Source organism: Sinocyclocheilus grahami, unplaced genomic scaffold (genome assembly GCF_001515645.1).
Source record: "Sinocyclocheilus grahami isolate Dianchi unplaced genomic scaffold, SAMN03320097.WGS_v1.1 scaffold330.1, whole genome shotgun sequence".
Lineage (NCBI taxonomy): Eukaryota > Metazoa > Chordata > Actinopteri > Cypriniformes > Cyprinidae > Sinocyclocheilus > Sinocyclocheilus grahami.
This window is the reverse complement of record NW_015505509.1, coordinates 225,961-250,397: the sequence shown is the minus strand read 5'-3', so window position 1 is coordinate 250,397 and position 24,437 is coordinate 225,961. Positions and strand designations below refer to the sequence as shown.

The window sequence follows — 24,437 nt, the reverse complement described above, 5'->3', positions numbered from 1 at the left end:
TTTCTCTATCCCAGTTTAATGTGATTAAAAATACAAATGGACATATAAATGTTTAGACATTTTAAAAGTGTTTAATTCATCTTAAAAATAATATATAACTGGCTCATCATTAAATACTTTTTTAATTGTAAAAATATCAAAAAATAATTTAAATAAATACACTGAAAAGAATGGCTCAACTAATAATGTGAGTTTCGTGCAGCACTAGGCCAGTCTATTTTTGAGCAGTTCCAGATGGGAAAGTGTTTTGAAACCTGTACGAAAAGGGTCATTTTTACTGTAAATTAGTGCTACAAAAAGTAACACTTCAACTTTGTGTTTACTAAAGAAAGTGCTATGAAATTAAAGGGGTCATATGATGCGATTTCAATTTTTCCTTTCTCTTTGGAGTGTGACAAGCTCTTGGTGCATAAAGAAGATCTATAAAGTTCCAAAGACTAAAGTCTCAAATCCAAAGAGATATTCTTTATAAAAGTTAAGAGTCAGCCACGCCTACCTAAAACGGCTCGTTCTAACACGCCCCCACATGTCTACGTCACGATGTGGGGAAGATTTGCATAACGCCGCCCAAATGTTCACGCAAAGAAAGCAGGCGTAACTTTTATTCTCACTGTAGTATTGTTGCCGCCGCCATGTCGTGAAGGCGCTGTGTGATTCATTGTGAATGTTACTTTGTTTGGCCTTCCAAAAGAGGACGATATCGCTTCGTCATGACTGGAGCTGATCCGTGCTGGTTGCTGAGGAAATACAACAACTTTGCTCTGTGGATCACCGGATCGGCTTTCACCGTGGACGAAGCGGAGTCCAGCCCGGGGTCATCACATGTGGTTGCCGCAAGCCCTCCGGACGCTCCTTCATCGAATCTGCTGACCACGCCGTTCTCAAGTCCACCGGCCTCCGCTCACTCTAACCCTCCGGCCATTCCTCACTCTAGCCCCCGGCCTCTACTCACTCTAGGCCGCCGCAGCTCACTCTAGGCCGCCGTGTGTGACGCTGTGTTTTGTTGTGAAAGCGAAACTACTTTGTTTGGCCTTCCAAAAATGGACACGACTAGTTCAGTGGGTAAGTTGTATTTACAACACTGTTCCAGAACACTTCAACCCAAATATTCAGATATGTGCAGCACATTTTATGGAGGACTGTTTCCTGATCCTGGTAGAGTAGACTACAATGCCGGCTGTTCTGACTCACAGACTGTAAGTAAGTTTTTTTTTATATTTAAAGAATTTGCCACTGATGATTCAAACGCGAGTTGTGGTCAGTGTAGAGTAGGGCTTGTTGTTTGTCATTTCTCCAATCACAAATGCATACATGGGCTGACACTTCACACTGCCCTTAATGGCTTGTGTTACTCCACATGGTTGGTTTTAACACTAAATTCTTCAAATAATTTGACATATTTTTGGCACTTGCAAACATTGTGCCACTTTAGTTGCTAACCAACCGAGTCTCCTGGAGAAGGTCATGTTGAGGGCAACACGCAAAGTTAAACTCAGGCTTTTTTGTGATCACAGGGGCCTTGTGTCAACAAGTCTGAATAGAGAAACACTCAGACTTACACACCGGTGGGAGTGCCTGTAAGGCAGCTGGGGACACGATGAAAGGAAGTGAGATGTTTTGCAGTACATTAGTCAATAACAAAGGTTCTGCAACTGTGGTGAATCAAAAAAGAAGAAAAAACACTCTTATCAAAGCAGCAATACGCTGACCCAAATTTCAGATGAGTAATTTCTGTACATTCGGGTGTAAGAATGTGTTTGTGTGAATTAGAGTACTTATGTTTCTTTGTGGCTTTTAAACTCCTCACCTTCCCCATGGAGAGATGTGATGCTGAAGCGTTTTGACATTTTCTGGACCACAGCACAATCTTACTAGAAGCACATCATTCATTAGGTTTCTCATGGGGATGTGGAAGAGGGTGGTGGCTGTTTATGTACAACTTGAGTGAAGCACAGAAAATACAAAGAGCCGAGAAGTTTTTCTATACTTGAAAAAATCCTGAATGCGTTTATGTCACGATATCTTACACAGTTTGGACCAGCTTCCAAGATGGCCATTGCGGGCCTGTTACTGGAACATGCTGGTAAATCTGGTTATTGTTGAAACTGGAGTGTAGCCATGGTAAACCAGCATGAATGTGTGGAAAACAGATATATCTATTACTGGAAAACAGATGGTTTGAACAGGGTTGATAATCAGGCCATACCATATAAGATCTTTTTCTGTCTCACGATACAGTAATATTGCATTAATTTAGTGTATAATTATTCAAAACTATGATACAATGATTGTGGAATGATACAATGTGTGGAATGTTTCTTCAGCACTGATTGAACATATTAGAATTCATTCTGAAGGATCATGTGACACTAAAGACTGAAGTAATAGCTGCTGAAAATTCAGCTTTGCATCACAGGAATAAATTACATTTAAAAAAAATATTAAAATAGAAAAAGGCATTTCACAATATTACTGTTTTTCTGTATTTTTGAGCAAATGAATGCAGCCTTGAGACCCCAGACTTTTGAACGAGAGTATATATAATATCATTAGCTCACTGTAAGATTCCATTTTAGTTGGATTTCCATCCATCCCCAATCATATATTTTTTTGTCACTTCAGCATATTCTCTTTCTGCTTTTGAAGGAATTCCATATTTTAATACATTACTCGTGGAGTATCTGACAGCTGAAGTTGATCTGAGTCTTGAGCCACCACAACTGTTAATATCAGTATTGAGCCCAGAGGCCCTGAGATGAATACTTTGGCTCAGCTTGACCCTCTGTCCAAGCCAGATTGTCCAGCTGTGTGATGGACATGGATGATCAGCCCTGTTCACACTCCCTCTCCCTCCAGCCTTCTGCTCGTGATCAATGTGGTCGCAGTGTTGACCATGAGCTCATATCCACTGGGACAGGAGGTGTACACATGCCTTGATTACTTTCCTTGAACAAAACAGTCAGATTCCTTCCAAATCAGCAAACCTCCTGCCCGGGCACACACTGCCTAGGGTCGCTGATAAATCTGCTTTTTATTGTTTCATGCTGTCTTTTCATCCTTGCAGTCCAGGTTTTTGGTTACATGTTTTTACTCATTTGCTTACAGTGCTTTTGCTCAAACTCAAACTTAGCACTTAGCTTTAGTAGTAGCGGGTCATTAGTAATGGGTTTGGGAGAGAAAATGTGGTTTAGCTGGTGCTTAACATTGTGTGAGCTTCAGTTTGAGGGCGGCAGTATCTGTTTAGCTATCTTAGGGATTTCAGCTTGCCTCCTTCAGAATAAAACTCCAGTACAGCAATGTCATTAAGTCCTTCTCTGCATAATCTAGACATAAGAGACCAGAGGTTAACCCACTGTCTTAACTTGTCTTGAGGGAGCTTAGATGTCAGACATTGAATTAATTTATTGGGCTTGGACCCTCCTCTGATGCTATCTGTGAGCTTGCTAGGTGGGATGGGAAACTCGCCACAGATCAGAGGGTATGTCTTTGACTCTACACAGGGGTTTTTGGTTTCTCCAGCAGGGCGGCTTTCATCCCACAGAGACCTGGAAGAGAGCTTGAGAGTCCCAGCATGAAGTTTTGAGCTCCAAACCTGAATTTATAATTCTGCTGGCCCGTCATCAACCCCCCCCGTCCATAACTCATATTGTCTGCTGACATGTGTGTCCATACTGAAGACACTCTGTGGAATATAATGTTACAAAGAACCATGCATCTAGATCCATTCTGATTCAGTCATCCCAGCTTTACAAGCTTTTGAAAGTCAGAGACAGATGATTAATTATGAAGACCCGAGTAATCTGGGCTATCCCCTCTCCTCAAAAGTGTCAATGATTGCCCACGATCAAGAAACAGAAAAATCTTGAAATTTTAGGGTTAGGGTCACAAAGTTCATACTTCTTAGAGTTGCATATGCAATGTTGCAGAACTTGATGGCTTGAATTTGAACTCGATGAACTCGAACCATGGTTAAATTAAACAATATGTAGTCAAGTCATTGTATGTGTGAATTTTAATGTATTTCTGAAAACATAATAAATAGGACAAAAATAAGTATCACGTCATTGACCAAAAACCTCTAGATTTGACACTTGTTTTAATTTTCTTGTTCATGCTGACGGGTTGAATGTTGGTCTAATTAATCTGTTGTTTTGACAAGCACTGACATTTGTATAGTCTGGTTTCTATCAACCTCTAACCCTGAGCTTTGACCTTCAGCGATGGAGCTCTTGGTGACGGAGTTGAATGTGCTGTTGAAGCTGTTGGACCATGAGACCCTGAGTTGTGCTACAGAAGAGAAGAAAACAGCCGTGAAGAACCTTCTCAGGCAACTTCAGCCCTCAGGTAAATACCTAATATCAGTGTCTCTGATGGTTATTATCTGGCCCAAACTGGGTTTAGTGGTTGAACCACCAGCTGGTAGACCATGTATGTCCAGTCATGTTCCTGGAAAGCCACCTTCTTGCAGAGGTTAACTCTAAACCTAATCAAACACCCCTTCCTTCCTACAAGAGAAGGATTGTAAAACATTTTGGTCTGGCAGACCACCTTGGATAAGCCTAATAGGCCCTGTGGTTTCATCAGATTGACCACCTTGAGCTATGAACTGTTCTGTTCCAGGAGGGAACTGCACAAAAATCGCAAATTAATCCTCAGTCTGGCAGAGAACTAATAGAAAAATTTAGATAAAGAAAAAAACCCTTGGACCAGAAAGTGACAAGACCAGAGGGATAAACATCAGCTTGATGAGGCCTTTTTTTCTCATAAATGAGATTTGAAAAAGCTTTTGGCAGTTGTCCTACGTACATGTTCTTTCTTTTTTCTTACTCGTTCTTTGCAGTCACTGGAAAAGACTATACATACATGAACACCTCAGTATACAGAAATGGAACCAGCTTTGTCGAATCCCTTTTTGATACCTTCGGTAAGTGAAGAAAATCTATGACACTTACATCTCTCAACATCCTCCAATGTTTTGGAATATTACACTCATAAATGTGTTTTCACATTTTTACAGACTGTGACCTCGGGGAGCTGAAAGTTGAAATGGAGGATCAAAAGAAAGAGCCAGAGTCAAAACACACCAACCACACTGTCCCCAAACCAGTAAGAAATCTTCTCTCAGGGGATTACCCATAATGCTCTGCTCCTTAGACCCAACGCTAATATATAGTGAATCATTAGCCCTGATGTCAGTGTGTAATAAAGGCTGTGCTCTGCAACGGTGAGATACGGCAGGAAGATTAATCATGCTGTAGTGAGACCTGCACTTCTCTTTCCAGCTGCATTGCACGTTCAGAGCCAGGTCGTTATCTTAAAGTCACGTCACCATCAGCCTTTCACGAGGTCCCCATAGATTCTGTCCGCAGTCTTCCAGCAGTGCGATTTTTCATTGTGTGTTTGTGCGCCATTATTAGCTCAATAGTCCTCGATGGCCAGTATCTGATGTATTTCTCAGCCGTCATCCATGTGGCATGTGGGTTTGGCTTTTGATTGGATGCAGCGGTCACATATCATTTGTTATTTGAGTAACTTTCCGAGTGGTGGAAAGGAGCCACATAGCTTTACGATATTGTGAGGACTCACTGAAAAGCAGATGTTAAGTGTGAATTAATGTGATGGGGCAGACAGATGGAGTAAGTCATTGTTTGCCACAATTTTTTGGACCAGAGCACAGCGGACTCGCCTCCCCCCCTGCCCAACACACCACCTCCAGAGGATTACTATGAAGAGGCCGCGCCACTCAGCCCTGGAAAGATGCCAGAGTATATCACCAGCCGCAGTGAGTCTTGTTGCTGTATTACCGTTGCTTGGAAAACATGGCATGGTCTATATAAATTCCTACAGATAAAATAGCTTGGAGAGTGATGCTACAACTTTGTGTTCTTGCAAGAGTCTTCGTGAATGACTTGAATTCAAAGTGCATAGCAGATTTAAACCCGTTTTTTTCCATAATGGGACACATTTTCATATGAAACAGTATATTCAAGAAGGAAAAATACTAATCAAGAAGTCAATTCCTAATAAATTTTATTCCTTAGGAATTGACTGGATTGTGAAAATGTGAATGTTACATACCAGAATGGAGCTATATTGATCGTGAAGTTACAAAAACAATGTTTAAATAGCTGTTGGTTAACATCAGGTTATCAGGCTATCAGGGGCCAGTTGCATAACCTTAGCCACCATGTTAAGACTGTGTCTTAAGAGCTAGTTTGACCAACTAGCAGTTGCCAAGGGGTAATCAGTCTTACTTTTCCAATACAAATAAGACCAATCTACCTTTTCATAACTGAATTAAAAAAGTTATGAAACAAAATAAACAGTTTATGCACCCGGCCCCAGGTTAAAAGGCTGTTTCAGTGCAAATGGCTATATTTTAATTAACCTAGAATGTGCATTAAGAAAGTAACTAGGGTAAAATCGGGTCAAAGATAGACTGTTTGCTCCATTGACTTTATTACAGCTGTATGCCAGAGACTGGAAACACACGCTCATGTAAAGAAGTTTGGTTAACTCTGTTAGCAGGTGCTAGATATAGATACAGTCAGCAAAGGGGGGGATTACCCACTTGTCCAAGTCAAGACCAAGTCCATGAAATGCTAGTTTCGGAGTCTTTAAAAAAAGAGTCCGGTTAAGAGTCAAGACCAAGTCCATGAAATGTTAGTTCTGTGTGTTTTTAAGACAGAGTCCGGTCTCGGGTACTACAACACTGATAAGTTACCCCTTTATTTCAGTTTAAATTAATAGAAATATCCAAGTTTTGGCTGTTTTAAAAAAGAAAACACCCTCACTATAAGTTGAGTGTTTTTATGCTTCAAATAAAGCAATAGCAGTTTAATAATGATGCTAAAAGAAAACTGCTGTGCATTCAAGCAATTCAGTGAGAAGATGATAAGAGATGTCGGTGAAATCACACATCTAAATTTCATTTCACAGAGGATTGCCAATTAGTTTATGCACATTGCCATGCAACCTTTTGGCAAAGACTTTTATTTTGTCTTAAAGTCCTTCCACAAAGCCAGCTTTTTCTCTTGCACTGCAGGTCAAAAGAGCTCTTCAAATATGACAAATCTGAGATTTTTTTCCCACAAAATGTGCCATTATGCATCTCTTATAAATCTGTAGGCAGCTCCAGTCCTCCTAATTCCATTGAAGATGGATATTACGAAGATGCTGAGAACAATTACCCAACAACGCAAGTGAATGGACGACGCAAAAACTCCTGTAAGCAGGGAACCCTAATGCTATAAATAGCGTTGTCATTTCTTATTAGCAGCATTAGTATGCTATTACTTCTCCTGCAGATAATGACTCAGATGCCTTAAGCAGTTCTTATGAGTCATATGATGAGGAAGAGGAAGAGAAAGGCCAGCGTTTGACGCACCAGTGGCCCTCCGAGGAGAACTCCATGGCCCCGGTGAGAGACTGCCATATCTGTGCCTTCCTGCTAAGGAAGAAACGCTTCGGCCAGTGGGCCAAACAGCTCACTGTCATCCGTGAGAACAGACTCCAGGTGAGCTGCCAAAAGTCCTGAGAGATAAAAATGAGCCTTGATATTTCTTGGTACTATTATAATGCATGGACACCTCTGAATCTTGTTTTATAGTGCTATAAAAGCTCTAAAGACCAGTCACCCTACACAGACATGCCACTCAGCCTGTGCACCGTCATCTACGTGCCCAAAGATGGCCGGAGGAAGAAGCACGAGCTCCGATTCTCTCTTCCCAGCGGAGAGGCGCTGGTGTTAGCCGTGCAAAGCAAGGAGCAAGCCAAGAAATGGCTCCAAGTAAACACAGTCCCTCACTCGCTTGCACGCTTGGATAACAATCCATTATACATACACACAATAGATGTATCCTGCTGCCAGAAACAATATTGCACAAGAGGAAAATTGCTTTTGTAAAAGGGACCCCCTGTGTGATGGACTATGTTTACAATTGTAGGGAACCACTGGTGTGTGTGTATCTTTGTGTGATTACAGGTGGTGCGTGACGTTACAGGTCAGGGGAATGAGTTGGACAGCCCATCATCTCCCATGATTCCTAGGAAGATTGAACTGGATAAGGTGGGATTCCACCAAACATTTGTCTCATTCATGACTCCTGTGCATCTCATCTTCATTACTGACATATAAACCGTGCCAGTGATGGATTGGAGGAACCTTTGGGGGATTCACTTTCTGTAAATGGTGGTCTCACTGTGAGTTGGTTAGGAAAATAATTCCACCTGTGATGAGTAAGATGAATACCTCATGAACTTTTCTTTGCAAAAAAAGCATTTTAAAAACATATGATTTCCAGTTGTACAGTCAGTGTACATGTCCAAAACAATGTTAAGTACTTTTTGTAAGCATTCCAATTCTATGCTAATTTTACTCCTTATACTGCTGTTCAAAAAGATTATTATTAATTTTTAAAGAAATTATTACTTTTATTCAGCAAGGTCAAAAATGTTTGATTAAAAGTGATAGTAAAAATGTACATTGTTACAAAAATATCTCTGTTACGAATCAATATACTTCTTCATCAAAGAATCCTAAAAAATGTATCATGGTTTCCACAAAACAATTAAGCAGCACAACTTTTTTCAACATTGATAATAATAAGAAATGTTTCTTGAATGCCATATCAACATAGAACGATTTCTTAAGGATCATCTGACACTGAAGACTGGAGTAATTTAGCTTTGCCATCACAAGAATAAATTACATTTGAAAATATATTCAAATATAAAATAGTTATTTTAAATTGTAGTACAATTTGCAGTACAGTACAGTAATATTACTGTTTTTACTGCTTTTCTGATCAAATAAATGCAGCCTTTGTGCGCATTAAAAGACTTCGTTTACAACATTAAAAATTCTTACCGACCTCAAGCTTTTGAATAGTAGTGCATATAAAATGTTGTTCTAAATGGATACGAGTCTGTCCTCTATCATTGTGTGTAAATGTGTAATTACATCCTCAATTAAGCAGCACAACTTTTTGCAACATTGATAATAATAAGAAATGTTTCTTGAATGCCATATCAACATAGAACGATTTCTTAAGGATCATCTGACACTGAAGACTGGAGTAATTTAGCTTTGCCATCACAAGAATAAATTACATTTGAAAATATATTCAAATATAAAATAGTTATTTTAAGTTGTAGTACAATTTGCAGTACAGTACAGTAATATTACTGTTTTTACTGCTTTTCTGATCAAATAAATGCAGCCTTTGTGTGCATAAAAGACTTCGTTTACAACATTAAAAATTCTTACCGACCTCAAGCTTTTGAATAGTAGTGCATATAAAATGTTGTTCTAAATGGATACGAGTCTGTCCTCTATCATTGTGTGTAAATGTGTAATTACATCCTCAGTGCTGCTGTGAATGCCGGTCTCTGTGTGTGTGTGTGTGTGTGTGTGTGTGTAAACAGACTGACAGCATTTAAATGTTCAGGGCTCACTCTCCATCTGCTTTAATTAAAAGGTGTCAAGCTCAGGGTGGTAAATTCTGTCAGAGCAGCTGTAAATAATGGGTTGAATTTAAGGGACCTGTTGCGAGAGGCAAAATCATGGGTAATGTTATGATGTGTGTGCGTTTGCATGTCAGGAAACACATTTTATCTGAATTCAGCAGTCAGTTGTGAAAGGTAGACTGTACTAGGAGTGTGTTTCCTGTCTGAACACTTTTACTGTAATTGTCTGGCCACAACAGCACCCTGTTCCTACACCTAGTTTTCAATAATCTGCATATCCTATACAGTATTAGCCATATAATAGTTATAGATGTGTACTGTTAAAAATGTGGCATGTTTAGTTTAATCTGGCTGTGCTGTTGTCCCTGTAGTGCTGTTCTTCAGAGAAGCAAACCTCAGATTCTGACAGTATGCCAAGTGTTGAAAGTGCTCGCGATGGACGGGAAAATGGTGAGATCTTCAGTTTATTCTTCTCCGATTACACTTTTCACTTTTCTTTTTTTTCTGACTTACAGTTCTTCTGTCTTTCTCTTTATTTGTGATGTTTGCTAAGGCAAGCGTTACTATTGCTTATATTCAGGGGAATTTTTTTTTTTAACTGGCATGTTTAGTTTAATCTGGCTGTGCTGTTGTCCCTGTAGTGCTGTTCTTCAGAGAAGCAAACCTCAGATTCTGACAGTATGCCAAGTGTTGAAAGTGCTCGCGATGGACGGGAAAATGGTGAGATCTTCAGTTTATTCTTCTCCGATTACACTTTTCACTTTTCTTTTTTTTTTAGAACTTACAGTTCTTCTGTCTTTCTCTTTATTTGTGATGTTTGCTAAGGCAAGCGTTACTATTGCTTATATTCAGGGGAATTTTTTTTTTAACTCGAAAGTAAAAAAAGTACAATTAAAGTGAAAGCAATTCAACCTGCAGTATTTTCGTTTTGCATATGAACTGCCTAGCAGGACCCTGGATACCACCCAAACCACCCTAGAAATCGCGTAACAATGTGAAAAAACACCTTAGTGACTACATAGCAACATACAGAGCTTGGTATGGTACTTACCAATTGGAGTCCGTTACTGATTCCAAATTACATGACAAAATTTGTAGTTAGTAACTTAAGCCATTACATTACACATTTTAGGTAATATAATCAGAGTACTTTTTGATTACTTTTAACATAACCCGTTTATCAGATTGATTTAAATAGGATAATATTGTGCCATACTAATATTAAAATGCAAATAAAATATATTCCTTTTGTTGTTAGACAACATAAAGTGAATTAAGCATTACATTATGTCAAGGTTTCCCAAACTGGGGCTCGTGAAGGAACTGCAGGGGGTTTGTGAGTTTAATGAAAAGCTAATAATTAATTAAGTCATAAAAATGTCATAAACATTCAAATAAATCATTTTAAAATAACTTCAATCAAAATAAAACACTTACTAAAAAATGAAATATTTTGTTTACCTGCATGTTATATGTAGGCAGTTTAGAAAGGAAAATTTAAATTTTTTTTAAATAATTAGGGAGAATCAAGAAATTATGAATACTCTATTGCTATTGTGTGAATATATGTATTTAAGTAATCAATAAAAAAGTAACTGTAGTCTGATTACGAGTAATTTAAAATGTAATTTAATCTAATTACAAGTACTTAATTTTCAGAATTTGATAACGTAATCCAGATTAGATGTAATCAGTTACTATCCTACTCTAGCAACATATTAAAAACCAGTCAGAACACCTCATCAACAACTCAGAAAGCCTTGGCAAGAAACACTCACAATTTCTTCTGAATGTAAAAATCTTGTTTCTCTCTCACTCTCCCTCTCTCTCACACACACACTTTATTCATCCTTTTCCCCGCTGAGCATTGTCACAGGTGCTCTATTAACAAGCAGGAAGTCTTTATGCAGGATGTGGATTGTTTGTGATTATCATTGTTTGGACCAGTGAAATCTTTATTAGCTTTGGCCTAATTCCTGCAGATTGTGTGTCTGTAGACCACACATATCTTTACATTGTTTTTCACTGAACCATCAATCGCATGTTTACAGGTAAACCCAAGCGAGGTGCATTGTCAGAGCTAACGGGCACCGTAAGCCGAGCCGCAGGAAGAAAGATCACAAGAATGATCAGTTTCTCCAAAAGAAAGCCTCCACTGCCAGGAGACGCCCGCACGTCACTCGTTCAGGATCCTCGGTGTGGTAGGACACACATCTTTCTCTCTCATCTCCCTTTCTCATTCTCAGATTACAATACCCATGACTCTCTCTCCACCTGTTATTTTCAACTTCTCTTTCTTAGCCTTTGATGTCAGACAGTGAAGCAGAATAAATCTACACCATGAAACAGAGGTGGGAGAACTGTAATAATTGCTGTAATTCTTTGTGTGTGTGTGTGTGTCAGGTTATGTAGGAGTGCTGTTGAATCAGTGCTGGAAGGAACACTGGTGTCGTGTGCGGGCCGGATCTCTTTACCTTTACCGTGAGAAAGGAGAACAGCGGGTCCCCCACACTACTGTGGCTCTGAAGGGATGCGAGGTCATCCCAGGCCTCGGGCCCAAACACCCCTTCGCCCTGAGGATACTGAAAGGAGGTGCGGAGCTGGCAGCTTTAGAGGTATTTCGTGTGACGTTTTCACAACAATGCTTCATAGAGATAGAGAAAATTCTGGCTGATGAAGACAAGCCAACAATTTTTATTACGAAATATTAAAATGATTTAATATTTTGTCTAAATAAATAAAAATAAAACACTCACATGTATTTACCAGCAGCATTTAAAAATATTTAAATGCTACAGGTGAATATAGACATTACATCATTATAATGTGGTAACATACAATTTAGGTAACATTTGCCGTCATGTAACATTCAGTTAGAGTTAATATTTAAAAACTCTAATAACATATTAACACTTTAATGTAATCTTTAACAAATTCATTCTTAAATTTGTTAAAGATTACATTGAACAGTGTTCATATGTTTTTAGTTATTAGAGTTTAAAACATTTTTTATTTCAGTCATTTAGTAATTGTCCATTTTTATAATTTTTGTCAAATATTTTATTTAGATTTAATTTAATTTTTTAGATTACATTTTAGTTTACATTTTTAATTTTTAAGTATTAGTTTGTTAACAATGATACTGATGTATTGTGCCTTTCTATTATATTATAAATAAAATGGCAATAGCTCAAAAAATATTTTTAAAATGTTTTGTAATTTTTTAATACTCAATTATCATGTGATGAAATTAAAACAATAAATTCTGTCCAAATCTTAGTTTATGTCTGTGTGTAATATATATTTTGTCTCTGGCTGTTTGTGCTTGTAGCTCATGTTTGTTCCTGTGTGTGTTTGTTGTGCTAGGCAAGTTGCTCGGAGGACATGGGCCGCTGGCTGGGAGTCCTGTTGGCAGAAACCGGTTCCTCTGCTGACCCCGAGTCCTTACATTATGACTATGCAGATGTGGAAACTATTGCCAACATCCGTACAGCTGCCCGTCACTCTTTCCTGTGAGTTGAGGGTGAAGGAGATGAGGGCTGGAGTTTTTAAGATTGGGTCATCTTGTTGATTTTGACCACCTTGTTTCTTTTCCTGTTTATTTAGATGGGCAACCTCCACAGATTCGAGAATGTATGATGAGGTCCCTTTCGAAGCCATAGAGGTTTGTGGTCGCAGATGAACAAACATCTGATCATGTGCTTACACTCTAACACAGTGGTTTCCAGCCTTTTTCTCAGAGGACACTTTTTACAAGCCATATGCTTCACAACCCTCCCTCCAAAAGAAAATTCTTCACAAAAAAGCACTTCATTTTATGTGCACAGACTTAAATTCAAAGCATATAGAGAGAAATACAAAACATGTACATGCATCAAAGAGAGCATGGTAATTCTGTTAACCTTTAAGAAGAGATCAGATGTATCCTTATGCCTCTGTGTGCATGTGCTGTGACTGGACTTTAATGAAATATGAGAAGTGTGTGATGACTCTGTGTGCAGTAATCAGGGGGTTAGAGCAGGTTCAGTCGTCATGGCCTCTGGCCTCTGAGTGGCTTGTTAAACCCATGCTGAACCTTCAGACAGCCGCACAGAAGCTTCAGTTCTCCATCTGTATGTGCCTCAAATCACGTGATCAGGTTACACAATAATAAAAAAAAAATTGTTAAATCGAAGTAACAAAAACTAGTATTTAATTAACAATATAAAGTATTTTTAAATAAACTGTTAACTAAAATTTGAAAATGTAAATATATAATAATAATATATTATAATAATAATAAATATAACCTTTTAGACTGACCCCCCCGCCCCCACACACACACACACACACACAATGTTAAAAAAAATTCTGCTGTAATTGTGACAGAACTGCTTGTTTTAAGTCTTTTATGGTGAAAAAACTCCAGAAACAATAGTCGTTGAGTGAGTTTTTGATTATTTAATAACAAATGATTTTAATTTGTTAATATTAATTGTATTAATAATTATGTTTAATCATTTATGGTCATCCTCATCATTCTTGGAAGTTTGCTGAGGCCACCCAGTGGGCCCTAGCTCTCTTTTTTAGAACCACTGTAGTAAATAAAGGCAAAATTTTATTATATTTCACTAAATTTTTTATTAAAATAAGTAAACCAGTAGATTTTTGTAGATTTGTTTATAAAAACACAATTGGCATGAACTATTCAACGTTAAACATTTGTTGCGTTGGGAATATGAGGGACATAAATAGCATTGGAACCGTAAAGCAACATACAGTACTTATATACAGTATATTGACAGTATCTGACCTGGTACACTTTTACCTTTCAGCAGGAAAATGAGAGGTTGAGGGGAGGAGCACAAACGAAACGTCGTTCATCTTTCTCCAGCAGTGACACAGGAAAGCCCAGTCCACAAATCACCCTAAAGCGCCACGGCTCCAGTGAGTCCCATCACACTCTGCACTGTGCCGGTTGTGATTATAACAAACACAGCTGCTGGATTCAGCATTGTCTTTAACATAGAGTATGGTGGTTTAAAGTTTTTATAAGCATCCTGCTGACTGCTCAACCTTATTTTGGCCATTTTGAAAATGGCTGCAAAGTTCTTGCACTGTCACATCAAAAGCAGTCAGAATAATGTAACCTGAGCTTAACAAGACATTTTGGTTTGATCTACAGCTTTCTGCATTTTCACACATTCTCTCACAAGATAAGTGCTAAGAGCTTTGCCACTTTCCCACAGACTTCTAGGGTCTGATCTTTGACCTTTACTTGACATTGCAGACGCAAATCAATACGGGAGGTATGGGAAAACGCGGGCACAGGAGGACGCACGCCGATACTTGAAAGAAAAAGAAGACCTGGAGAAAGAAATAGACAGTATCAGAAGCGCACTAGTCTCACTGCGGAATAAGAAACGAGAGGCAAAAGAGAAGATGAAGGGTGGAACGGGTGAGAAAGCAAGCTTTCCTGCCTATTTAATGAGATGCTCAGGGACTCTTTCAAAATAGTTAAACAAGTGACTTTCCCCCACTTTTACTAGCAAAATAACTTTATTGCTTTTATCTTTTAGCATATTGAAATTTTTTTAATTCAATCACGTAAACGTATGTCATCGTTTCTCTTTTAAATCCATGATTATGATACATAGTGTTCATAAATGATTCTCTTGAGAGGGTACCAGCCATTTTATCATAACACAGAACACTCTTAAATCGCAATATGGCTTGAAAAATTTAAGACAGCTATAAATATTAGTACAGTATTTTATAGTACTGTAAAATGATGATTGTTTTTCTTGAATACATCTTTGCCACTTTCCCACAGACTTCTAGGGTCTGATCTTTGACCTTTACTTGACATTGCAGACGCAAATCAATACGGGAGGTATGGGAAAACGCGGGCACAGGAGGACGCACGCCGATACTTGAAAGAAAAAGAAGACCTGGAGAAAGAAATAGACAGTATCAGAAGCGCACTAGTCTCACTGCGGAATAAGAAACGAGAGGCAAAAGAGAAGATGAAGGGTGGAACGGGTGAGAAAGCAAGCTTTCCTGCCTATTTAATGAGATGCTCAGGGACTCTTTCAAAATAGTTAAACAAGTGACTTTCCCCCACTTTTACTAGCAAAATAACTTTATTGCTTTTATCTTTTAGCATATTGAAAATTTTAATTCAATCACGTAAACGTATGTCATCGTTTCTCTTTTAAATCCATGTTTATGATACATAGTGTTCATAAATTATTCTCTTGAGAGGGTACCAGCCATTTTATCATAACACAGAACACTCTTAAATCGCAATATGGCTTGAAAAATTTAAGACAGCTATAAATATTAGTACAGTATTTTATAGTACTGTAAAATGATGATTGTTTTTCTTGAATACGTTTTTTTCAATTTTACATTGAAAAAAGCGTTATTACAATAGTAATGTTTCTTATTTTATTTAATATTTTGGTTGTAATAATTATTATAATTATTATTTTAAAGTGAAATAGTATTAGCACCACGCTATAAGTAGTATTGTAATATTGTAATAGTAGTAGTATATTGTAATATTATTGTAGTAATTTTAATATTTATAATATTATAACATTTTACATTTTAATAATAATAATAAAAAAAATATTATTTTGTAGTGAAATAGGATTATCACAATGGTGATGTTTCTAGAGGTTTTTTCTACTGTTTTTACACTAAATTACAATACAATATAAATTACAATAAATATTAAAATTGTAACTGTACAACTTTTCATGCCAAATTGCGCAGCCCTACACACAAGCACAGCAAACCTGGAGCTTTTTAAAATCACATTTTAAAATCGCAAGTTTTTATATGAAAAATCAATTTCTTCCCTAAATTGTGCAGCTTACTTCACTACTGTCCTTAAACTCATGTTGATGTCATTTCTTTGTTTATTATGGTCGTAATTGATCTGCCAGAAAGTCATATGTAAATTGAACGATGTACATGTTGTGCAGATAAGCAGAAGTTGGCTTTAGAGGAGCGTGTAGCCCAGCTGGAGGACAGCTGTCGGGTGAAAGGAGGAGAGCGTGTGGACTTAGAGCTCAAGCTCACACAGGTGAAGGAAAACCTGAAGAAATCTTTGGCTGGTGGAGAACTGGGAGCGCCTACAGAGTCTAAACCTGCAAACAAGGTACTGACAAATATTAGAATTATTAGTGATTTATTGATCAGTTATTGTTCATAATTGTTAAATATGCGACTTGTTTTCCTTATAGACTCAAAGGACGGAGACTCAGTATATTGAGTCGTTTCTCCCTGTCAACTGTGCCTCTGAAATTCGTAAGCGGCCCCCCTCCATCTATGCATCCACTAAGGGAAATGTTATACAGAAAGCTAAGGTAAACACATCAGTGTTCACAACATTATGCAGTGCAATGCATCAAAAGACAGATCATGCAAACAGAAGTTTGCTGCATCAATAGAGATCACATTAAAACAGTCAGTCTCTAATGAGTTTCATTGATCAGTTTGGGTCCCTGCTATTAAGATTTTATATGTTGCAGAATAGGCCTGTTCGTGTGTCACTTAAACCGTATTGCTTTGTTTTTACCCAGGAATGGGAATCCAAGAAGGGGACTTAAACTGCTTATCAGGAAGACCCACAGACTTAAGACTTTGTGCCATGTCAAGGTTAACATGAGGACTTCTCTACCAACTTCCCCCAAGACAGACTGCCATATATGCAAATCTTTTGACTACAACGGCTGCCACTTTTGCAACTTTATAACGGGGCTAGAATGAAAAAGCAGCAGCTCTATTATAGTACTTTGCAGTCAAATTATGTCCTCTATCTTGTGAAGTTCTACATTACCGGCACAAAATATTGAAGGATTGAGGCGGTATGAGGAATAATAGTTTGTCCACTGAAAGTGAAAGAAAGGGTTGTGGGTAGGTTATAAAGAAAGATGGCAATGCATGTTTGAGACAATCCACTTTCAAATAAGTCTTTTAAGAGAGGCATGGTGATTGATTTGTACGAAGTCTTTTTTTTTTATCCATTGCTTTTACAGTACTTATGGGGTAACTCCTGCTCTTAACCAAGTGGTGCTAATAACAGTGTACATATGACAACTGTAAATAATTTTAACATTCTTTTCTAAAACTAGCCTCAATGTGTTTAACTGATACTTCTGTTTGTAACCTTTTCTTTACCACCTTTTAATGTGAGTAACATTTGCACTTTAAAATGTCTTTAGACACGGAGATGGGAATATTCTTTTAATAAAGGAAAAAGTGTATTTTTGTTCTTCGTTACAGACTTGCATGGGAACTATAAATTAGAAACAACATCGGGCATTACTGAGATCTTATACAAACTAGACCCTAACCCAAATTAAGTGAACATTCATATTTCCTAAAAACAGTGACATTTAATAACCCTAGTGTGCCACTAAAAGAAAAAACCTTATAAACTGGATTTACAGAAAAGAGGACTAGTAGATTGTCAGTTAAATGTTTAAAGAAGTACAACACCTTTAGTGAGATCTTAATACTACTGAGGAACTGACCCAGTTAAGTTTAAACAGACCGCTTGGCGTCAGACTAACATACAAACAGAAGTTTCATAAAACGTTTAATACAGTAAAGAAAGCAAACCATTTAAAAAGTACAAAGTTAATCCACAAAGTTTAGAGTTCACACTCAGGGGGCAAGTCAACAGTCAGCTCGCTGATCGTCTGTAGGAATGCCTCCATTTCATCATCGTATTCCACTGCTGCATGAGAGGAAAAAGTTCAACTGGGCATAAAGACAACTTTAAGATACATTTCTAAATACATCCATCCATCACCTCTGGGCATCTTTAAAGGTGAGAGTGGCAAACATGGGTCCATAAGCAGCTCTTCCACAGGTGAAGCAGTCGGCCACATCCGTTTTCCCAAACCAGCCAGAGAGAAACGACTAAGGCAGACTTCATCTGGAACACCGTAGGTCTCAAACTCTACAAATTTAACATGGGACAGAATTATCAAGAGCTGAACTCAAATGTAGTTTTAAAGGCAAAAAAACAGCAGGTCGGTCTTACCACTTGGATTGTATGGGAAACACTTCTCAATCTCTGGCAACTCCTCACTAGCTGGTCGAGCAGGAACCTTACACTGATGGAACAACAACACATTTAATCAACCTGCAAACAACGTTCATAGTTTTCTCTGCAGATCAAGAACAAACCTTGGCTTCAGCAGGTTTAGTCTTCTCCTCTGCTTTATGAGAGGCTGCTGGAGTGGCAACAACCTTATTTATGACACCCAAAGCTTTACGGCTGGACTGCAGAGGAGCGCCAAGACGTGCCTTTCCGGTCAGAGGTGTTCTCAAGCACTGATCTGAAAATGTGACAGACGTAAATTAAGGACTTCGTGAATAGCTCCGTGTTGGTTTGGTTAGGAGACCAAACCTAACGTTATATTGGTCTCTGACCACCGGCACTGACCCGGAGCAGAGTGCAGTCTGTTCTGGCGAGACTTGATGGCTGGAGTGGTCAGTCTGCCGTTCTCCTGATCCAGGTAAATCATGGTGTCCATGTCTGTACGTTAGCTTTTAAAAGCTTGGACAAGCAACACAATGAAAATGTAACTCGTTTGGTACAAATAATGCCATTCATGATTTGTAACGAAGCAATTCGTCCAGCTTGGCAATTCCATTTGTCAGTTTTGCATTAAACATAAAAGTGACTCGCGGAATATTACGTGAGGTTTATCATTACATACAGGCAGGTTAATATATATATATATATATATATATATATATATATACGTAACTTAGACTTCTTAAGTTAAACCTTACCGTTTCTCCTCTACTCAAGCAAAACGACGTTTGTTTCGGTTCCAAGTTTCCCGGCTGAGTTTTAAAAGGCAACTTGCTTCCTGATTGGCTGATGGATTTTCCTCTTTGACCAGACGATGCTCTTAGTTCATTGAGGAAGCGCGACAGTGCCACCTTATGGCCAGAGTGAGTAAAGCAATAGAGAATGAGAATGTGACGTAACGCCGCGTTGAGTTCTTGTTTATCCGCCATATTTGCAGGATAGCGCTGCCTTTCCGCTATTGAGTTTAGGGCAGTATTTGATTGTTTGTCGTGATTGTGAAAAATGTCACCGGTGTATGTCATTCATACTGCATCGATAATTGCAATAGTAACTCAGATCATCGTTCTGAGAGAAAACTATAGAGAATGAGAAGTAACCATGGGAACGGATAGCGTATCCTGCTAATATGGCGGCGCCTTCCCGAAATGCAATGCGGAGTGAAAAGATCGTGACGTAACTCCTCATTCTCTATTGGATAATAGATGATCAGTGATTTGTTGGCGGTGATGCACGAATGGCGTTCAGTCTGATAAACCCGAAGAAGAAAGTGAAATCTCCAAATATATAAATTAAAATGGGTGGATGGACCCATGGATGAGTAGATTGGGTGATTATGAGTGGGTGATTAAGTAGTCAGATGTTTCATTACTATTGTATCACCAGAACAATTTGATTGAAAATGTAAACATTACTATTGTATCACCAGAACAATTTGATTGAAAATGTAAACATAACTACTGTTACAAATTAGCTTAGGCAGGGCTGCCAACTCTCACGCATTCAGCGTGAGACTCGCAATTGACACTATTCTCACGCCACACAACCATTTTCTCACGCAGAAAAATGTCCCTGCCAAATTCAATATTTATTTATGATTTAAAAAAAAAACTTCAGACAGCGCTCGTCAATGTCAGAATGATTTAGATGGCCAATCAAATCAAAGAAGGGCGGGGCTTCACTGTTCCAGCGCGATCACTTTTTAACAGTGAAAGAGTGTGAGGTAAGTAGGAAAACATTTATTATTTGACAGCTGTTTCACAACAGAAATGTTAAATAACCAAACGTTTTGCTCATTTACGTGATTCACGTAATTCGTAACCGAATGTGGCAAGGAACATTTTGTTGTTTTGCTTTTACAACATTTGCACAAATTAACTCCTAATTGTATGTGTGTTTTAAAATAAAATATTATTTGTGGATAGTTAAATGGATTACGAAAAATTATTTCAATTGTTCTCATCTGTTTTTAAGATGTTAAGCCTTGTCACAGCTATGCGTGTTCGTCGTTTAGGTTAGTAACTAATATGCTGTAACGTATGCCCGATGTAGAAATAAGTTAGCATTATCAAAGTTATTTGTTTTGCAGTATTGCAGTAATTTTACATACTTCTGTGATAAAAACACAGTAACGTTAACGTTGAACCAGTCATCATGACGTTAACTACGAGACAAATATCTGGGCGTGCCTACATTTAGTTAATGTTAATTATTGTTTTCTAAAGAAACAGACTAGGGACATCAAGGATAGACCAACTCAAATGATTTTATTTATATTCATTTTGATTAAAACATTTATAATTCATCAATAATGTCAAACATAATCCAGTCAATCATGTCATTGAGGGCTTCTGGTCCAACATGGCAAGCTTAAAACATAAGGGCAGAAATCTTTGAGGGTCTTGAAAACTTGAACCAATGTTCAGTAACTTCTAAATGTATGAAAGGTGTAACATAACCATGTTGTCCACGTTTTACAGGTGACAGGGGTGGGACTCTCCAGACTCTCCACTGTTGCTAAATTGGTTTTAGTTCTGCCCCACGCCAATGCTGATGCAGAGCGGGTGTTTTCATTGGTGGGATTGAACAAAACAAAAACTCGAAACAGCCTGGCTAACTTGGAGCCATGCTACAAGTGGGAGCCACCCCAGTCAGTGATAAAGGCTGCAAAAGCAGCCACCCGCGCTTACAACCGAACACACATTAATTGCTCATTTTGAGCACATGTTAATTTGTTTCTTTTATTTGTCCCCCCCACACACACACACATGCCCCGCCCCACAATTATTCTCACTCCAAGCTGAAATCAAAAGTTGGCAGCCCTGGCTTAGGTGATTATTAGTGACATATTACAGTGAAATATTGCATAATCGCATACGTTTCTTTGTTTTGTTTTATTCATTCCTTTTTTTAAATATTAAAACTTTATTTACAGGTTTGATTTTGAATTAGATTTGGCAATGTGGAATCAGATTGTGGACCCCATACAGTCATACATGCATACACTGGTGACCATTAATGCTTTTATTTAATGCCATTTATTATGGTCAGTGCTTATGGAGTTTACAGTATCCCTACAGCGCATTACGTTTACCTAGCAAAACAAAGCAAGATGAAAAACAGGTAAAGCATTGAACCCTTAAATAAATCAGTAATGTGAAGGCAATTGCGAACAGCATCCTCCTTTGTGTCATGCTGCAGATGAGTCTGTGTGGTGATTTATGGGTGTCCATATAATCTTCACTTTCATTGTTGTGTAGAAATACTTGCTTCAATGCAACAATGAACCAAGTCCAGCTCCTTCTTACACTGCACTATTTAACTGTAATTGATGGGTAGTCAACAGTATTTTCAGTTTTACAGTCATTTGTGCAATACTTTGTTCATTAATGGAGATGGGAGGTAGAGTTGTTTATCCATTAGAATAAAAGGTAGTAGAGCCAGTAGAAAATATTGACGAGGAGAAATACCATGGGGAAAAATACACGTGCATTTCTGTCGATGTTACATCTTTAAGTCTGGCTTAAGTGTCCAAATTCTTTTTTGGGATTTTGTAAACCACGATTGCACTGTAAGCTGCTTAGAAGTAAGACGTCTGCCAAATGCATAAATATAAATGTAGAATGTGGCTGAAAGACCAAGACTGACTGGCCAGGACCAGGACATTCACAATAAAATTTGATGCTTTTACCTGTTTCATACACCGCTTCAGATACGGTTGTGTAGTAGCTCTCCACACTGTACTGAGCCAGACGCAGTGTATCTAACCCCTTCACTGAGTCATTCCCTCGGGTCCAGTAAAACACCACATCCTGTAAATTATAGCCCCCTGAACATGCATGCACACACATACAGGTTTAAGGGTCTGTACAGCCTGCTCTTGAATAATCAATAAAAGAAAATCAGCAAAAAACATATGCATTTGTTTTGAAAATGCTTACAGCTTTCTAATTGCAATGTACACTCTTGTCTATCCATAGGATACTTGGTGAGGTCCATGTTGCAGGCGATGGTTGCTGTTATGCTGTGGAGAAAAAGAGGAATATTGATTGAACCATTTCAGTGGGAAGGTTCCCCAGATGCACATACATCTGCCCGGAGCAGCTGTTCAGCCTTTGGTAAGAAGTTGTAAATTCCGAGTCAGTGTTTACCGAAGAGCATAGAGCACAGTGCCGTTGCTGAAGATGCGGATCAAACGGTTCTCCACAGTTACATCATGGAGGAAAGAACGCTTAGAATCAGGGATGAATGTATCAGGGATCCACAGCAAAGAAACCAGACGGCCATCCAGACTCAGACTTTCATTTCCAGGGAATATCAGGCGAGAATCTCGCCATCGTTGTCTTAGGAAGATAGTGGCTGTGTAGTCCTGAAAGTGCATGAACAAAATTGATCAGAATCTTATTAATCTGTTGCCTGAAGCCTCTTATCAAAGTAAGTTTATACATTTAAATGGTACCATGTTAATCTCAGAGATGGCATCGATGCTGGCTATATCCAAACTCATTCCAATTTCAACAGGCCCCACTGTGGAAACAAAGAAATGTGTTTTTATTATTAGGTTTTAATTATTTAAATAACTGTATGTGTTTTAATTCTCCATTAATTATTTAATTAGCCTCACGGTTAAAGTTTGGCCTTAGGTATCGATTGTAGCCTTTCATCAGCCTCTGTATGGTGGGCTGCAGTTTCGAATCATTCCACTCGCCGTAATGATTCCCATAAAATCCTCTTTCACTGGGAGACAGTGAGAGATGTTAACAATGTGAATGTCTGGTGATTCTTAGTCTCAGTGCGTCAGATGTTTATCTCTTTACTCACCAGTTTGTAATCAACAGAAATAGACTCATCCAGAACAGAAGATAGAGCAGCATTCTGTGATAATGTGATACAGATGAGCAGTGGCTGTGAAGAGGATTTTAGAAAAACATTTAGTTAAAATCGTCCCCATCAAGGACGGATTATGACCCTATGACACCTTGGGCACCAGCTTCTCTGATGGTCCTATCTTGGCACCCCACACAGTTTTTTCCAGGGATTATACAAATTAGAGAATAAGTTTTTGTAATTTCGCCTTTGTATTCTACATTTACCTGTTGAAATGTCTTATAGACTTATGGACTTTTTATCAAAATTATTCCCGTAAAACTAAGAGCTGCAGTTTTAGTTTAAGTGATAGTTCACCCAAAAATAAATATTCTGTCATGTTACTCAAATTATATTAAAATACTAATTATTTTTTCTTCTGTTGAACATAAAAGAAGATTGTTGGTTGGCTGGTTGCAGGTGCTGGTCCCAACCAGCATACATAGTATTGAAAAAAATATATTGTAGAAGTCAATGGAGACCAGAAACTTTTTGGTTGCCCACATTCTTCAAAATATCTTCTTTTATGTTCAGCAGAAGAAAGAAAATCAAACAGGATTGAAACAATTTGAGGGTTAGTAAATAATGACAGAATATTAATTTTTGTGTAAACTATCCCTTTAAGTGGCTGATGATAAAACTGAGTGATGCAAAAATTGATGCAGGGTTCTGTTTCCTGCTGTTTTGATGATTAAATCACTTTTCTATTGCCTTTTTGGTCATATTTGATTACTAGATAAAACTTTTAATTTAATTTTTTAATTTAAATTTTTTTTAGTAATTAGCAAATTGGTAATGAATTATTCAGCAATAGTGAATGAAATTACTAAAGCATTTTTTTAAAATAACTCAACAGAACAATTTGCAAATTAAAAATTTCTATGAAAAAGTTTCTATTATAGAATTTTCATGACTTTTCTAGGCCTGGTAAAATTCCTTGATATTACCAGATTTTAAGTGATCGTGGGATCCTTGTCTTCAATACCTTTTTGCAGTATCAATACAA

At 38.0% G+C, this 24,437-nt stretch overlaps 3 protein-coding genes across 4 annotated transcripts in view; 1 reads left to right on the top strand and 2 right to left on the bottom strand.

Annotated features, from left to right (window-relative positions):
* The window catches only part of afap1l1a (actin filament associated protein 1-like 1a), a 22,013-nt gene extending 3,922 nt beyond the window's left edge, over window positions 1-18,091 (top strand). Inside the window, exons 2-19 of the mRNA XM_016295121.1 lie at window positions 4,219-4,344; window positions 4,841-4,924; window positions 5,018-5,106; window positions 5,671-5,782; window positions 7,129-7,227; window positions 7,308-7,516; window positions 7,610-7,789; window positions 7,985-8,068; window positions 9,840-9,918; window positions 11,520-11,669; window positions 11,872-12,083; window positions 12,835-12,980; window positions 13,075-13,132; window positions 14,286-14,394; window positions 14,738-14,905; window positions 16,440-16,615; window positions 16,701-16,823; window positions 17,040-18,091. Coding sequence (XP_016150607.1) covers window positions 4,219-4,344; window positions 4,841-4,924; window positions 5,018-5,106; window positions 5,671-5,782; window positions 7,129-7,227; window positions 7,308-7,516; window positions 7,610-7,789; window positions 7,985-8,068; window positions 9,840-9,918; window positions 11,520-11,669; window positions 11,872-12,083; window positions 12,835-12,980; window positions 13,075-13,132; window positions 14,286-14,394; window positions 14,738-14,905; window positions 16,440-16,615; window positions 16,701-16,823; window positions 17,040-17,066 — 2,231 coding nt within the window. The 3' untranslated portion in view covers window positions 17,067-18,091. The remainder of the gene's footprint in view (window positions 1-4,218; window positions 4,345-4,840; window positions 4,925-5,017; window positions 5,107-5,670; window positions 5,783-7,128; window positions 7,228-7,307; window positions 7,517-7,609; window positions 7,790-7,984; window positions 8,069-9,839; window positions 9,919-11,519; window positions 11,670-11,871; window positions 12,084-12,834; window positions 12,981-13,074; window positions 13,133-14,285; window positions 14,395-14,737; window positions 14,906-16,439; window positions 16,616-16,700; window positions 16,824-17,039) is intronic.
* On the bottom strand, window positions 17,937-19,367 carry LOC107602580 (securin-like). Of its 2 annotated transcripts, none has more exons than XM_016295116.1 (6): window positions 19,267-19,367; window positions 18,914-19,027; window positions 18,655-18,806; window positions 18,509-18,581; window positions 18,275-18,424; window positions 17,937-18,199 (listed from the first exon to the last, which is right to left on the bottom strand). In XM_016295116.1, the coding sequence occupies exons 2-6, from the start codon at window positions 19,002-19,004 to the stop codon at window positions 18,114-18,116; spliced, it is 552 nt and encodes a 183-aa protein (XP_016150602.1). In that variant the 5' UTR covers window positions 19,005-19,027; window positions 19,267-19,367; the 3' UTR covers window positions 17,937-18,113. The 2 variants fall into 2 exon arrangements, with proteins under 2 accessions (XP_016150602.1, XP_016150603.1); XM_016295117.1 differs by having other exon boundaries at window positions 17,937-18,196.
* Window positions 19,368-21,639: 2,272 nt separating this feature from the next.
* The window catches only part of LOC107602550 (gamma-aminobutyric acid receptor subunit pi-like), a 7,000-nt gene continuing 4,202 nt past the window's right edge, over window positions 21,640-24,437 (bottom strand). Inside the window, exons 3-9 of the mRNA XM_016295078.1 lie at window positions 23,387-23,470; window positions 23,190-23,302; window positions 23,025-23,092; window positions 22,717-22,934; window positions 22,507-22,589; window positions 22,257-22,394; window positions 21,640-21,659 (exon numbers count right to left, since the gene is read on the bottom strand). Of these exons, the coding sequence (XP_016150564.1) occupies window positions 21,640-21,659; window positions 22,257-22,394; window positions 22,507-22,589; window positions 22,717-22,934; window positions 23,025-23,092; window positions 23,190-23,302; window positions 23,387-23,470 (724 nt within the window). The remainder of the gene's footprint in view (window positions 21,660-22,256; window positions 22,395-22,506; window positions 22,590-22,716; window positions 22,935-23,024; window positions 23,093-23,189; window positions 23,303-23,386; window positions 23,471-24,437) is intronic.

Bases quoted from the DNA above. Each gene is read 5' to 3' on its own strand.
- LOC107602580 (XM_016295116.1), bottom strand. From the start codon at position 19,004: ATGGACACCATGATTTACCTGGATCAGGAGAACGGCAGACTGACCACT. The intron at 18,807-18,913 runs GTCAGTGCCGGT...TCACATTTTCAG, and splicing joins CAGACTGCACTCTGCTCCGG to ATCAGTGCTTGAGAACACCT. The intron at 18,200-18,274 runs GTGATGGATGGA...CCTCTCATGCAG, and splicing joins ACCTTTAAAGATGCCCAGAG to CAGTGGAATACGATGATGAA.